Raw genomic sequence first — 14,151 nt, 5'->3', positions numbered from 1 at the left:
TTTTCCCCTGATTACCACTAGCAGTTAAGCCACATGTTTTTACAACATTTTACAATGTTTACAACATTTTTGCTCACTTTGAGCTGCTGTTAGGATATAGCGTTCTTAAAAATGAATATTAACATCTTTGACGTATTAAATATTACTTGCATCACTTTTAGCCATTCACAAAAGACCTACAGAAGCTTAAAAGTTGAAGAAAATACTTTATACTTCTAGACAAATTGAAACAAGGAATTCAATTCAATTAAGCTTTACTGGTTACATGTTGGATAGGCTAGCTGAAACACACATTCAGGGACATATAACACTTGTAGCAGCAACAGACAAGGTGGTATTCTATCAGAAGATAACCGATTTTTACAGACTACTTGTATGTCTCAGTTTGCAGTCTTAGGCCTTGTCTACACTACAGGGGAATTCAATCTGAGCTACGCAATTTGAGCTACGTGAATAGCATAACTCAAATATCGACGTAGCTTAGATCTACTTACCACGGGGTCCACACTATGCGATGTCGACGGGAGACAGTCTCCCATTGACTTCCCCTACTTTTCTCGATCCGTGGAGTACAGGAGTCAACAGGAGAGCGCCATCTGCAGCTAAAAAAAACCTGACTCCTCCCCCTCCCCCCCTGCAAACTTAGGACAAACATTTTTTTAAAGGATGGTGTTATTTCTGCTGTTAAGTCAGTGGATGGCACGTGCCAGATTTCACAGTGACATAAGACTTCCAACATAAGCATCCTCCCCATTACATCTCTCTTACTTCAGCCAAAATTTAAAAATAAACTAGAAGCTTACTACTTTCTGATGCCAATCTGGAAAAATAAGGGAGCGGAGCTGTTGGAGAAGTTGATAGTCTTATTCTTATCCTGGAGAAAGCAATGGGAAGCACGGAGAGAGAGAGAGAGAGAGAGACAGACAGACGACATATACCTGTGCAGTCCCAGCCATCCTTCCTGTGTCTCGCTCCTTACTTACTTCTTGCAGCTGGCATAATGCATTTTTGTGACAGAACAGCCTGTAACAGAAAAGGCTTACTATTCCAACACTTCCAACTTCAACACAAAGAAAACATATCAATTGCAATATGATTCCAGGAAGAATGAGAAAAATATCCCCAATGTAAGAAGTGCTAAATATGGTCTATATGCGAGTGATCTTTTGGAGACATACTGAAGTACAGTATGGTTATAAGGGTGAAATCCTGGCTGCAGTGACTTCAGTGCAGCCAGGATTTCACTCCAGATCCTTTTCATATCACTGCTAATGTTCTGTTTATTTTAAAACTCTGTGAGTTAATCAGATTGTTTTCATGTGGCCTCTATTTGCTCCAGTTATGTTTTTAACTTTAAATAAAAGCTAAAAAAAAATTGAATTAAACAATAAAAATATTAGATTAACACAATTTGTATTAGGATTGTTTGCTAGAGGGAGCTACAAACTTTAACATTAAAATAATGCTATTTTAAGGTATGCAAAATACTGTATGGAGTTTTTAAATACTTCTGTAATGTAGGAAAATATTTGTATTAAAACCAAAGGTCTTTAATGGGGCTCTCTCTAAGTAACTGATGCAGGATTAGAACAAGAGAGTAAAGTGCAACAGTAGACAACAGTTAGGTATGAATGAGTGATCATTAAGAATGTCTGAATTTCAAGTGTTTGAAATTATTTTAAATGGTGAAAAGTTGTTCTGGATAAATCTGGACATAGTATAACAAGATCCCAGTAATTTTTAAAGTGTAAAGAGTACGAAAAAGAGAAACACTTACTGGTTTAAGGTTTCCATATTCCATTTGCTTACAGTTGTATTAAAAAAACTGAAGGCTTTATGGAATTTTTAAAATTCAGTTTCACAAAGAATACAATACAGTGCAGGACAGTAATCTGCATAGTAAATACCATCTGTTTCATCTAGAGAGATTGAATTGATCTTAAACCCACTCAAAAAGTACTTTTATCGAAAAAGCAAAACCTCTTTAGAAAATTGCTATTCTATTTCAAAAGTGTTGGCACAATATGGCACATGGTTTGGAAAAAGCTGTGGATGGCACTATTGCACCATAATAAGGCAATAACTAATAAAGGTCTTCTCTAATTCAAACTAGCACATTGTAAGTATACTAATAATCATCTTAAATGTCATTACTTCAGAACAATAGTGACCTGTATTTTAAATATATTCAGCTAAATCTGTAGTGATCCTTCCAGAGTTCTTTAGCTCTAGTTGTTGCAGCACTTACAGAGTGTAGTTTTCTCCAACAAATTTGGGCTGCTCTGCAACGGTGCATAAGAAATGTGGGGAAATTCGCTCACTGCAGGTTAGATGTGGCATAGCAGATGTTCTCCCTCCCCCAGTCCCTCCACTGTGGTCTGCTTCTTCTTGTGACATTCTTCTAGCCATGTTATGTTTAGTCCCACCCCTTCTGGTAACAGAGTGCAACAAAAGCAAGCATCCAATTCCTCTGTTCAATCTGCTGTCCTCAGTTCAGGGCCCAGTTGTCCATATGCCCTTTTCTCAGGGCTTACAGTAGACCATATGCCCTTCACAGTGGCTGGTAGGGGAATCCAGGCTCATCTTCTACAGTGTTCCAGTCCAGAGACTCTAGGACAGGCAGTCAAAGTTCACATTGCCAGACTCCCTGCTGCCACTTCCCTGGACTTCTTCCTACTTTCCCTGGGGGTTCTTGTCATCCTGCAGGAGTCTTCCTGTTCCTTACAGGTCTCTTTACTCCCTGCTACCATGAGAGTGACAGCAGAGTTCCTCCCTCTTTCCCTACAACCTCTCAAACTTCAGTCCAAATGCCCCATAGACTTTACCATCACTCTTGGGCTTCACTGCCTCCAGCTGCCTTTCAGCTCAAGACAGGCCACCTCTGGACCCACATTTCACTGTTCCCAGCCTTTCTGGTTTCTTCCTGGCTCAGGACCCCACCAGTTCTGACTCCAGACCTCCTGGCTCTCTCTGCTTTTAGCCTAAGAGAGGAAACCTCTTTACTGATAAGCTGGGTCTCCTCCATGGCCTTCCTTTCCCACTATCTTGTGCTCCTTTTTTTAATACAAGGATCCAGCACCAACTTAGCTGGGCTTGATTGCCACTTATGCTTAATACCCCTCCAGGTGCCATCCAGTGGCCTAATTGAGCTCAGGCTCCTGTTAACCCATGGTTAACAAGTGCAGAGTTTATACACCCATCACAAGAAGCTTCTGTCTAGTGACTATCATATGTCCTCCGTTTACAAATGAAAATATGCTGTTCTAACTGCCAATTCTGCAAATGCAGCCTGGGCACTGAGAGCCAAGCTGACTTCTTTTCTTCTCCTACATGATCACAAATACTAAACTGTAGGCCAAATTCTGTCCTCACTTATTACCTGCAATCCTTCTGTTTTCAAATTATGTCTTCAGTTATACCTTTACAATTCCATTTACAGCTACATGCATCCGATGAAGTGAGCTGTAACTCACGAGAGCTTATGCTCAAATAAATCTGTTAGTCTCTTAGGTGCCACAAGTACTCCTTTTCTTTTGCTGATACAGACTAACATGGCTGCTACTCTGAAACCTGTCCATTTATTAGTAATAAGATTCTAAAAGTTATGATTCACAACCAACCCATATATTTCAGTCTGCAAAATTTAATGTATTCTTATTACTAGAAAACATTGTTTCCAATTATTAAATCACGTACAAGTTGTATTTCAGTATTTAGCATAGCTATTGGAATACTATTTGTACAGTAGTGGTGTGTTGGTTTGGTTTTAGAATACGTCTTAGACATTAGCTTAGTTGTCTAGTTTAGCTTGTAGGTGTTATATCAGGAATAATGTCAAGGAGGGAATTGATGAGGAGAGGTAGGAGCCTTGTGCATCAGTATTGTATGTGACATACAATAGGAAATTTGCTCTTTAATCTTCGGATGCCCCTTCAACGTTTCCTAGGGTTCAGGGGAAGTTCACAGGTCAAATGTTGGGGTGCTAAATAGTACAGCCAATTGTGGTACAATCTATATTTGAGAGTTTTGTTGTCTGAGAATATCACTGTGGGTAAATCCCATGCCTTACAGAGAAGGAATTTTGCCTATAAAACTGGGGTAGTGGTTTACAAGTGGATTTTGTTAGAGGGAGAGGAGGTCTAAGAAATTTGTGCATCTCAAGGTAATGGCTGTATACCCACACCTTGTGGATGGCACCTCATTTTATTATGAATTCAAATAAATAATGATAAATATATATGGCACTAAGACCCGGGAGTTTAACTGATAACATTCCCAAGTTACATATATAAAAGCATTTAAGCACAGGGGTCCTTCCTATCAGTCTTGGGACATTAAGTAATTTCTGCAGTTCAATCAAATACAATATATAGTTTTATTTTAGAAGTTGTAACAAAGGTGAGCTGAAGACTGACCTGTGGCATACATTTCCTGTGAATCGCTGAGGGTGCTTGTTTGTCTTTAGATTCTCGTGTTTTGTGAATTACTTTTTTTTTTTAAATCTAGTTTCAACTCATTCTTGGCAAGACTCATGATTTATGGTAGCTAACTCTGCCATTCTAATGTGATATTTCTTTTTGTGCAGTTTTAGGCTCTTATCCTTTGCTCAACTGAGTTTTTCTCTGAAGGACCTTTCTTTGAGGTTTTTAATTTCTGTAGCACACATGACAACATTACCCATGATAGGCAGTACCTTAACTTCTTCCAATTGATTAAAAAATATTGGGACATTTCCTTCCTTCAGAATTTTCAAAAATATTTCAAATATTCAATATTCCAAATTATAGGCTGTGTAACTGTATCTCCACAATGCATAATATACTAGTTTCATGCATTCCAATAAATTTACCTAAACTCATTGTTCCACTACAGTAGGAATTCTTTTGTACTAGAAATACTGTTATTGTATAGCTATTGGAAGCCCTGTCTGATGTTCATGCTGTATTCTCTTATTAAAGAGTTTGGGCCAATGTGTATTTTCTATATTTGACTTCAAGATACATTTGAGTGAGACATACAGATTGCTTCCATACTGGTCCAACCACTTCCCTCCTCCCACCCCCCCTCATGTCTTTGTTTAGTACAACCCTTCTGCAGCGCAGTTGGCATTTTTTAAAGGTGGATACATTTTGATTTTTCCCTCCCAGATAACAATCCTATTAACACATTCTGATAGACCTTTAAATATCAGCACTTTCTTGCAAGTACCTGCAAAGTCATTGGCCAAGATTTTCAAACACAAGTTGCCTAAAGGTTTTAAATATCTAAATAGATTTTCTTGATTTTCAAAAGTGCTGAGCGCTCAGCAACTCTCATTGACTGATGGGAGCAGTTCAAGCTACATCTCCTGTACCAGCACTTGTCCTGTCATAGTTTATCTATAGTGACTATTCATTTTATACTATAAATATTTTATCTGAATGCTTGCAATGGCCTGTTTTTCAGCTGTAATACAAAGGTGCACTGTTCTGCAAATAGGAGGGATCCTATCAACCTAAAATACAGTGCAGAAATATGGTATATTTTTGAAGATTATATAATTTTGATGTGTCAGAGTATCTGGTGTAGATTTTATATATATAGATAGATATATTTTACAGATTATACACTACTTGTATTAAAGGGACTGCTTTGAAATTTTGCTTTAAATTGTAATAGAATCCCTCCTAGTGCAATAAGTGCACATCTATAAACTTACTTTTGGTTATAGCAAGAAAAAAAAAAGATGCTTAAGATTTTTTGGGTCATTTCCACATTCTAGTCCTCTACAGGAAGATATAAGCCCCATTTGAGTATAATAGCAGAGTTTAAAAGATTTACATCCATGTCTCGGAAGTATCATCTAATGTAATATCCACAATCTTGTCCTTTTGCCGATCATTGTTATAGAATATGATTTTTTTTCCCCCTTGTGTGTTCTAGAATGATTGCCTGTGGAGTGCAGCACTGCTGCTGGCAGAGTCCAGGAGCTTTTACTGAAATTCAAGATTTCTCTAGCTATCATTTTACTTCACGCGTTTCTGGCTACCGCTGACATACGTAAGATATCTTTTTCCTTACTCATCCAACATTGATAGAGGGAGTGTGTGAGAGAGACTATGTAATCATTAATTTTATGGGTGGGATTTTTCTCCCCCCCCACATGCTCATGATTGAGCAAATTCCTCTCACATAGTAATCTATGGTAATATTCCCATAGCATCAATGGGAGCAGTTAGGTCAAATCTGAGCACTTCCAAATATCCAATTCTATATTTACATTCTCTCTTTACTGTTAATAAGAACATCAGGTATAAGTAATTTTTAATTAGCTATGGTGAGAAAAATAAAAATGCAACTTATTTATTAGTAATATACCATGGAGGTGGTGTAACTGCTTCTATGCCATTCTTTGGCTGTAGCATGGAAAAAGGAGGTGAGGTCCAAAGTACGGAACAAAATCATATCAGAATTTGGCAATTTTATGCCATTTTTGATCAAACAAATTTATGGATATTCTTCACAGAGTTATTTTGTTTCTAATAAAAATAAGGGAAGCAGCATTGTTGTGTATGTGGTACAATAGACATGGGAGACCAATGATTTGGGTTTTATTCCTAGCTCTGTTACTCACTGACTGTCTGACCTTGGACTAGTGATTTCACTCCTCTGTGCCTCGCTTTCCTTTTCTAATGATGATTGTATTCCTTTGTAAAGCATTTTGACATTTAAGGATGAAAAGTGATAATAGTTAGATAATTTTAGAGGTAAAGGTTAAATGTGTCATATATAAAATACATGATAATGCCTTATGCTTAATTTTAGAAACTGACTCCTATGCTGTATCATGTATTTACACTCCAGGAAGTCAGAGTTTTTAGAAATTTAAACACATTTAGCAAATGGTGTGACACCATTGACTATACTGGGTTATACCAGTGAGTGGAATTTGGTACAATGATATGATGGACTAGTTCTGAACATACTGAAGTTCTCCAGATGGCTCTTACTCATTCACTCAGGCAGAGGTGCCTTGAACCGTTATCTCTATAAAAGACATTTCTAGAGCTTTGGAGGAGCAGTTGGAGGTGTGTCCCTTCCCACACCTACACAACAGCTGTAGCCAATGCTCCCTCCAGTGCACCTAATCTGGTAAATGGAATGATCAATGGCCTTAGCTTCACACCACCCTGAATTTTTTCCATTTTGGTTGCCAGCAGCACTAGCCATTCTTCCATACCTCGTTTCATCCCTAGTATAAGGTGCCAAATTATGCCTTTTCCCTGTCTATATACACTAAGGTGGAAGGTTGAGAAGGACTTCCAGCACTGTCTGACTTCTAGAATATCACACCAGGTGGCATAATTTATCCCCAGATATACAAATAGATCTGTGGGTAAAAAGGAGGGAGAAAAGTAACTTTAAGCAAACAAGTTTTATTTTCAAACTTCCCAGTCATTCAAGAAAAATGTACCTGAACCATTTTAAAAAGGTACCTTGAATGCCTTTTAAACCCCAGTGAAGAAAAATTACAAGATGTGGAGGTATATAATGAAGTAAAGATTTTTATGACTTCATTAGTTATAATGGCTTTTGTAAATCAGATGTGAACAATTGACAAGCACTTGTAGGTAAATTAGTGACTTCTCTTGCTATTTATATACCAGATCCTGGCAACATAAACACTTGATCAGAAGACTAGTCAGTTCTATTGCAGCCTTTCTAATGTAAATAACTCAGGTGCTTAAGTGCTCCTGTGTTTGTTATTTCTAATTACTTACTAATTAATATTCACATTTGCTTATAGATGCCAGTTATTATGCACTTGATTATCTTTGCAGAAACACAAAGAATATATTTATTTAATATGTAACACTTTCACTTAACTAGTAAGTCATTTAAAATATTTTCATTTGAAAATATCTACATGTATCCAATAGTTTTATTGATGCTTGGGACGGCACATTTAATTGCTAATTCCTGGTTTGGAAAAATACTGAGAATCCAAGCTCCTGTCAGTTAAAGATGACTATATTGAGAGCCAGTGCTTCACACTCATGAAAAATATCAAGGGCAGTATTATTACAGTAGAAGCCATTGAAAATTTTTTTTTTTGCTAACCATTATTATTACACAGATTTTAAGTATAGGGAAAAACTGGTAATCTCAGATACCACTATTTAACAGGGACAATTCAATTACCTTTCTGCTTATTCATTAAGCTAAATTATCAAAGCACAGTAAGGGATTTCTGTGCAAACACTTTCATTACACATAAGTGCTAGAGTGGCATTAGCTTTGGAGAGGTGAGCTTATTTGGTCAGCGACATCTCAGTGTTTGGTTCACCAAATTATTCTGCATTCAGATGCAAGAGAAAAATATCAGAGCAATCAACTCTGATGATGATAATTTATTATTGGTGTTATGGATAGTGCCTAGGGGTACTGTAGGCAAGTGACAACACACCAACATGGCACCTCCTGCTGGTCATCTTGAGAATTAGCTCTTTCCAGCCTTCAGAGCACCCTGTGCAAGCAGTGTCTTGCCTGCCACCGGCCTCGTGGTCCCTCCCAGACCCCCATGCCCCATTCCCTCAGGGCTCTGCCCCAGCAGTACCCCCAAACTCTGGGTCTTCCCTCCTAGGGGAGGCCCCCAACCCACCTTGCCTGAGTGGCTACTGCCAGTCATCATCTAGCCCCCACTGACTGGGGCAGACTGCAGTCTGCGATAGCCACACATCATTGACAAGGGGTTAGGACCTGCTACCTTTACCTATCTCTGGGCTGCCCTTCTGCAGCCCCAGTACCTTATAGGCCCACCAAGGCCTGCAGCCTGAGAGTTTACCAGGCTGTAGCTTCAGGTACCTTCCTCTCAAGCACCTAGCCCTTCTCCCTTCAGGGCTGGGGAGAGACTCCTACAGCTTCTGGCCCACAGCCCTCTTATAAGGGCCAGCTGGGCCCTGATTAAGCCATCCACACCTGTGGTCAGCTACATAGTCAGCTTCCCCCAGCTTTCTCTCTCATATCAGTAGTGGGGTATGCACATCGCTACAGGTCCTAATTAAGAATCATAGCCCCACAGTACAAGGTGTTGTACGGCAAAGAAGTAAAAATACTGTCTCTTCCCCAAAGAGCTTTAGTCTTTGTTTATGACAGGAAACAACTCATAGACACAGAAACAGGTTGGAGAGGGAAGTGGGAAGATAAGGTAACAGTATAATGATCAAGTTTTGCATTTTAAGCTTTAGTCACTGCTTGCCACCTACAAAACGGTGGTCATCAGTCAAGGTTTTGTAGGCATCACAACAGAGGTGAATCTTAAAGAATGATTTGAAGGCCACTTAGAGCTGTATAATTATTTCATCTTGAACTTTTTATTATTTAAATTTGATACATTTAAGTTCTGATCTTTCAAGCTGCTCCAGTCACTGGGCAACTGTGAAATAACTTACAGGGTCAATACTTTAAATATTCACATAGGAGCTGTGCTGTCTCAAAGCCTTTACAAGCAGATGGAACAGAGCAACAACAACAAAAATAAAGAAAACAAAGGGAAAAAGGACATTTCTTGAAATATAGTATGGGCAAATTTTATGTAAATCTAATAATGTTAATACATGTGGTCATTACAATGTTATATTAAATAGTCGTTATAAAAGAATTTATTCAAAAGTTACATTTTCTTTATTTAGCTCAGGATGGTTTCCTAGGACAATACAGAGCTGTTTTTAAGACTGCATGTGAAGATGCTTGGTCTCTGTCACCAGGAATTCATGTGCCTGCCCTGAAAGAATTCACAGTCTGTGTGTACCTTAAGCTAGTGACTTCCAGTAATCCCTGGACTGCGTTTGTATACAATATAAAAAGACCTGGTAGCACTACCTCTGCAAATGGGTATGAACTTGGACTTATAGGCGACCATGACAAATTGACAGTTTGGATGTTTGGCACCCAAATAAACTTAATGGAGAAACTTAATGTGGACACCTGGTACCAAGTGTGCATAGAGTGGAGAAGTGAATACAAGAAGATGAAGCTATTTATAAATGGAACAGAAAAAGAAGCCAAAAACTGGTTAAAGAAAAGACCTTATTGCAGATGGGCAGATTTTACTTGGCTGTTCACAATCATCAGCCACATCTTCTGCTATGGGTATGGTTGGTGAGCTGTACATGTTCAGAATGTGGAATGAAGCAGATAAAATATCTGGCTGCAAAGATGGTAATATTATAGGCTGGAGAAAGAAAAATTGGATCTATAATCACACATTAGAAGAAAGTAACACTTTGCCATGTGGTAAGTACCATATGTCACAATTAAAAACAATATTTTTTCCTAATGCTGGTATGACCACAGATACCGAACCTCTGTATTTTTGATATTGGTTTTAATTTCATGAAATCTTTTCTCCATAAAATTCTCCAATTGTTAGTTTTCAGTAAAAAATTTTAAAAGGCAACATCAAGGTTTGGAGGCCTTACAGTTTATCCAATTTGTATAATGTCAAATGTTAAATTATGTCCCCAGTCCTGCAAACAGCTTCACTTTAGCAGACCTTTATACACACACAGCATCCCAGTGACTTCTGTGGGGTTCTGAATGGCTGCAGGGTCTGCCTGAAAAAAGTTCAGGATTCAGGCCTATGTTAATTTAATGTTAGCTCTGTGAATTTAAACACATGCAGGACAATATACAGGATAGGATGCTAATAGTAACATTAACAGGTCCATGTTTTGCACGCAAAGTGTGTCTGATCCTCAGCTAGTGTTACTTGAGGATCTGGCCTGTATTTTTAATTTCTAGTTACCATGCACCATATTTTCTTCTCACTTCTGTCTATCTGATGTCTGTCTAGTTTTTATACTATGCTCATCACTGTAGTATCTGAACATAATACAGAAGTATTATATCTCAGGTAGAATGATCTTTCTTTACCTCCTCATCCCTGTTATGGGTGGGAAACTATATGTCAAAAGGTGAGTCTTGCATTTGATCCTGAGGTTGTATGAGGATTTGACTTCAGTAGAGTTGCACGATGTATCAGTAAGAAGGAATTAACCCAGCAAGCACATTGTAGAACAGTTAATATCACTTATTAGAACTTTCTTTTTCATTTTCTGTACATAAAATACATACCTTAACTTAGTCTTAGATTTTATCAGTCTTGGTGTCCTCTCCAGCTTCAGCTAATGGGAGGGAGAAAGTAAGTGAGATGCAAGTTATAGCCTAGAAGTGACAGGTTACAGAATAGCAGCCGTTAGTCTGTATTCGCAAAAAGAAAAGGAGTACTTGTGGCACCTTAGAGACTAACAAATTTAATTGAGCATAAGCTTTCGTGAGCTACAGCTCACTTCATTGGATGCATTCAGTGGAAAATAAAGTGGGGAGATTTATATACACAGAGAACATGAAAAAATGGGAGTTACCATACACACTGTAAGGAGAGTGATCACTTAAGATGAGCTATTACCAGCAGGAGAGCGGCGGGGGGAAAAGGGGGAGAAGAAAACCTTTTGTAGTGATAGTCAAGGTAGGCCATTATTTCCAGCAGTTTTGAGGAAGAACGCCAGAGGAACGGGGCGGGGAGGGGGAATAAACATGGGGAAATTGTGATGTCACTCTTCATGTTTGCAGTGTTATTGTAGCCATATGGGCCCCGGGATATTAGAGAGATAAGGTGGGTGAGGTCATATCTTTTACTGGACCAACTTCTGTTAGTGAAAGAGACAGTCTTTCAAGCTTACACAGAGCTCTTCTTCTGGTTTGGGAAAGGTACTCTGATACCTGAAGCAGAGTTCTGTGTAAGCTCATAAGCTCATCTCTTTCACCAACGGAAGTTGGTCCAATCAAAGATATTACTTCACCCATCTTATCAATCTTTATGTCTTCCAAATACTCTACCCGCTTCCTCCAGCAAAAGAGGGAGATATGAAAATCTGCTGTTTCTAATATTAAAAATACCAAGTAGGAAAAAAAGTTGTTTGGAGAAAAGTGGGGGAGAGAAATGTAACGATTCTAAAAATGTCTAATCTAGTTTGCTATTCAGTTTTAGGGAAGATTCTTGGTGATGGTTGCTATATGTGTTTCAATAAGGCATTTTTGAAGTCTCTCATGCCACTTGTCTTATCAGCAGCTTGAGAGCAGCAACCCCTTTTCCTGTTGGGCTGGGAAGGCAGCCATAATTTAGCAAAGATATCATTCCTCTTGAAAGATTGTAGAAGTATATCAGACTTGGAGATTTTGGTTCAGCCATTTTTGAATTATTAATAAGCAAAATAAGTCTTAAATTTCCCTCTAATCTAAATGTACATGTTTCACTTTCCCTTTCACTCTTATTTGAAAAGTGGCTGGCTGGATTTTCTTCCAGTTTTCCAAAAGTTCACTTTTGAGATGAAGGCCAAGCATAAAAAGCTTCAGTCCAAAAAGACAGCTATGGGCATAGTCATCATAAAGTTATATTGGAAGTAAGTGTAACCTCAACTATTCTGCTGAGAAAGGTCTATGTGAAGAGAAGTTTGAATCTGTTAATCTTCATAATATACCTTTTAAAAGAAAAATTGTACTTGGTTGCTTAGACAAGTAATATGTAACATTACTCTGTTGGCTCATATTCAATCTGCGATCCAATATATCCCCCAGATCCTTTTCAAAAGTACTACACCTAGCCAGTTATTCCCCATTTTGTAGTTGTACATTTGATTTTTTTGTTCCTAAGTGTAGTACTTTGCACTTGTCTTTACTGAATTTCATCTTGTTGATTTCCGGCCAATTCTCCAATTTTTCAAGATCATTTTGAATTCCAATCCTGTCCTCCAAAGTGCTTGCAACCCCTCCCAGATTGGTATCTGCAAATTTTATAAGCATACTTTCCACCCCATTTTCCAAGTCATTAGTGAAAATGTCAAATAGTACCGGAACCAGGATAGACCCCTGTGGAACCCCACTAGATGCATCTTCCTAGTATGACAATGAACCATTTATAACTACTCTTTGAGTATGTCTTTTCAACCAGATGTTCACCCACTTCACCATAATTTAATCTAGACCACATTTCTCTAGTTCGCTTATGAGAATGTCATGTGGGACTCTGCCAAAAGCCTTCCTAAGATAAATAATGTCTGTGGCTTCTGCCCTATCCACTATACCAGATATTGACATATAACACAGTGTTCAACTTGCATAATTTGGAGGTGTATAGGGGTACTATTGGTGGGAGGAAATAATGCAAATATACACAAAAATAGTGCATAGCCGTCCATTGTAATATAGTTGTAAAACTACACATAAACTATGATAAAAACATTAATGTTGCAAACTCAAGCATTCGGAAGTTAAGAAATGCAACCTTAACATGCCTGGCCTCAATGTGCATGCTTTATGATACGTCTTTAATTATATGATCACATACCATTTAAAGACAGGTCCCCTGTTTCATTCAGTGCACAAGATGGACCTGCTCTGGGATGAATCAGAGTTGTGTCATAAAGAAAGATGTTGCCTATAGGACCCCTGCCAATTTTTTTGTAATGAGGCTGGGGATTACAGGAAGTGCAAGGATGGTTTCATGGATAAGGCAGTTCAAAAATCGTTTCTTGGGGGGCCTTAAATTGGGCTCCCAAAATTAGAGATATTTCTACCTTATTCTCTCTGTGCCTCCGTTCACCATCTGTAAAATGGAGATTACACCACCCTGTCAATTCTTAGATGTTGTTCCATCATTTGGCATCATATTGACCCCCATGACTTGCCAGCAGGCTTGTAACCTTTAGATCCACTGCACAATCCTTTGCCACTTCAGCTAACACCTCTGGCATCTAGTTGTTACGCCCCAGCCCGTGTTCTCCAGTCCCAATGGCTCCCAGTTCACACTCCATGCTCCTCGTCTAATCTCAGTGCCCCCCCACAACTCCTTGTCCCATTCTCTTTGTCCAGCCAGTAACAGTTGTTCCCCTGCACCCAGTTTCCCATCAGATCAGTGTTGTTCCCCCTTCTCCATCCCCCTGCCCCTCTGATTCTCATTCCCAGTCTCCTACCCAGTCAATCCCAGTCTCTCCCATCCCAAATCCCAATCCTAGTTTCCCTCTTCCTCCACTAGCCTCCTGTCTCACTCTTTCCCATCCCCAAGCTTCTTGTCCCAATCTATCCTTTTGTCCGTCTCTTGTCCCCTCGGTA

The 14,151-nt window shown here is 38.8% G+C and overlaps 1 protein-coding gene across 1 annotated transcript in view; it reads left to right on the top strand.

The window, feature by feature from the left end:
- Window positions 1-5,923: 5,923 nt before the first annotated feature.
- Window positions 5,924-14,151, top strand: part of ADGRG2 (adhesion G protein-coupled receptor G2) — an 82,688-nt gene continuing 74,460 nt past the window's right edge. Inside the window, 2 exon segments of the mRNA XM_043504577.1 lie at window positions 5,924-5,952; window positions 5,954-6,039. Coding sequence (XP_043360512.1) covers window positions 5,924-5,952; window positions 5,954-6,039 — 115 coding nt within the window.

This window comes from Dermochelys coriacea, chromosome 1 (genome assembly GCF_009764565.3).
Source record: "Dermochelys coriacea isolate rDerCor1 chromosome 1, rDerCor1.pri.v4, whole genome shotgun sequence".
NCBI classification, from domain to species: domain Eukaryota; kingdom Metazoa; phylum Chordata; order Testudines; family Dermochelyidae; genus Dermochelys; species Dermochelys coriacea.
This window is presented reverse-complemented; position numbering and strand designations above follow the sequence as displayed.